At 41.5% G+C, this 1,753-nt stretch overlaps 1 protein-coding gene across 1 annotated transcript; it reads right to left on the reverse strand.

Moving 5' to 3' along the window:
* Window positions 1-6: 6 nt before the first annotated feature.
* Window positions 7-1,743, reverse strand: LOC111667477 (sideroflexin-5-like). Its single transcript, XM_023423194.1, has 3 exons — window positions 1,677-1,743; window positions 920-1,037; window positions 7-668 (listed from the first exon to the last, which is right to left on the reverse strand). The coding sequence occupies exons 1-3, from the start codon at window positions 1,721-1,723 to the stop codon at window positions 591-593; spliced, it is 243 nt and encodes an 80-aa protein (XP_023278962.1). The 5' UTR covers window positions 1,724-1,743; the 3' UTR covers window positions 7-590.
* Between the last annotated feature and the right edge of the window lie 10 nt (window positions 1,744-1,753).

The following is a 1,753-nucleotide window of genomic DNA, read 5'->3' on the forward strand; positions in this document are numbered from 1 at the left end:
GATAGATCTTCAGAGCTAAAGCTTTAGGAAAATGGAAAATGGTTCCCAATTGGTGGGTCAGGACACTGACAATGAACAATTTAAGAAGATTTTCCCTCTGCTGCACTTTAAAAAAAGTAAAATAGAGAGAAAAATCAACCTGTTTTTGAAATGATCACAATGTGGTCAGTGACATATACGCAACCAGTGACAAGGGACATAGTTTCATTTTATACGGATCGCGATGTAGAAAGGTTGGATTGGTGGCTTGACTTACAGTGGCTAACCTGTGGACAAGCTCCAAGCTCCTGCTCCTCCTCTGGTGATGTGAAGACTTTTGGATTGTTTTAAAAGCAGCTAAAATCAATATACTAATATTAACAATGGAGCACATGGTTACATGTAAATGAAAAGAGTCGTATCACCCAACTGTGCAGTTTCCCTCAACTCTACTGTTTTGGCTCAGTCTCACCACTCATCAGCAGGGCGTTTGGCTGCAGCTGGCAGCTGCTTTCAGCGGGAACGGCAACCTACAGTAGGTTCCCCCTGACAGATATTCACAATGCAGCCTCATTTCCATCCTCGTTCCCTGTCCTCTCCTACGCCATCCATCATAAACCCTTGTTATAGGTCACCACCTTGCAATCTGTTGCCATGGCGATCTCCGGCTCAAGGCGAGACACCTCTATCTGCAAAAGCACACGTGAAACTGAATTTAGCTCCACGTCTCTGTCTTTAAGCCCTGAAAATCATTTTGACTTTTAATTAGCAGTGGTAAGAGACATCTGGAATGAGAGGTAAAGACGAGCTTGTGGGCCGGGCTGTGCATGTCAAGTGGTGTATATGTAATCTGAATTTTTTTTTTTTCCCCAGCTGCTCCCTCAGCCATCTGGCCTTGAATCAGCAGCAGAGGAAGTTCATCAGACAGGATATACTGTACCTGAGACATCTGTGGGAACAGACTGATGGCCACAGGCAGGGAGAGGGCGAAGGTAACCAGGCACACAACGCTGTGGATGGGCAGCAACAATCTGCGGTTGCTCTGCAGGAATCGCAGCCTACACAAGTCAAGGCAGTGATAAAAGGAAATGTGAGCCTGTGTGGATCGATCTCAGATGACTACTGCAGAGCCAGGCGTTATTTTTAGATCTGGCGGAAAACATCATGTGCAGATTTAGGGGAGCTATTTCGCACAATTAGTGGGTGTGAAAGTTCCAATTATGAGTTTAATGAGTCAGACTGCAGATTTCTTCTTTTATTTAATGTTACAATAGAAACAGAAATTCTAATTTTTGTTCAAAGCTATGTTATTACATTTATTTTTAGCATTTTCTCTGGTTGTAGTGACCTACATGTTTGTCTGAATACTGTATCACTTGAGGCACAACATATGTGGGCTCTGGTGCAGTACACGCCCAAATTCTTTAATATTTACATAGTTTCAGACCAGAATAAAGCAGACAATATGTCCCTGTAAAGACAGAGAGCAATATAAAGAAACAATGAAGTTTGAAAAAAGTGTTGCATTGCTTTCAAGTTGTTACAGTTACCCTTTTTTCTTTTTAATAGTAATTATTAAAATTTACTCCTTTAAAAAGAAAATTTTCATTCTTTGTCTTTGTCTATTTGCTTAGTTAGTTAATTGAAAAAAAACCCCAATGATATATTTATTATTAGATACATATTCGTATACAAACCTCTCTAGGTAGGACATGATGATGGGGGGCAGGACAAAGATCGGCATCGGGAGGACCACACGTGTGAAGGCGGTCTC

This window comes from Seriola lalandi, unplaced genomic scaffold (assembly GCF_002814215.2).
Source record: "Seriola lalandi dorsalis isolate HSWRI2012SDOR001 ecotype SW California unplaced genomic scaffold, Sedor1 jcf7180002003525, whole genome shotgun sequence".
Classification (NCBI taxonomy): domain Eukaryota; kingdom Metazoa; phylum Chordata; class Actinopteri; order Carangiformes; family Carangidae; genus Seriola; species Seriola lalandi.

Bases quoted from the DNA above. Each gene is read 5' to 3' on its own strand.
- LOC111667477 (XM_023423194.1), bottom strand. From the start codon at position 1,723: ATGCCGATCTTTGTCCTGCCCCCCATCATCATGTCCTACCTAGAGAG. The intron at 1,038-1,676 runs GTTTGTATACGA...TGACTTGTGTAG, and splicing joins ATCATGTCCTACCTAGAGAG to GCTGCGATTCCTGCAGAGCA. The intron at 669-919 runs GTACAGTATATC...GTGCTTTTGCAG, and splicing joins TGTTCCCACAGATGTCTCAG to ATAGAGGTGTCTCGCCTTGA.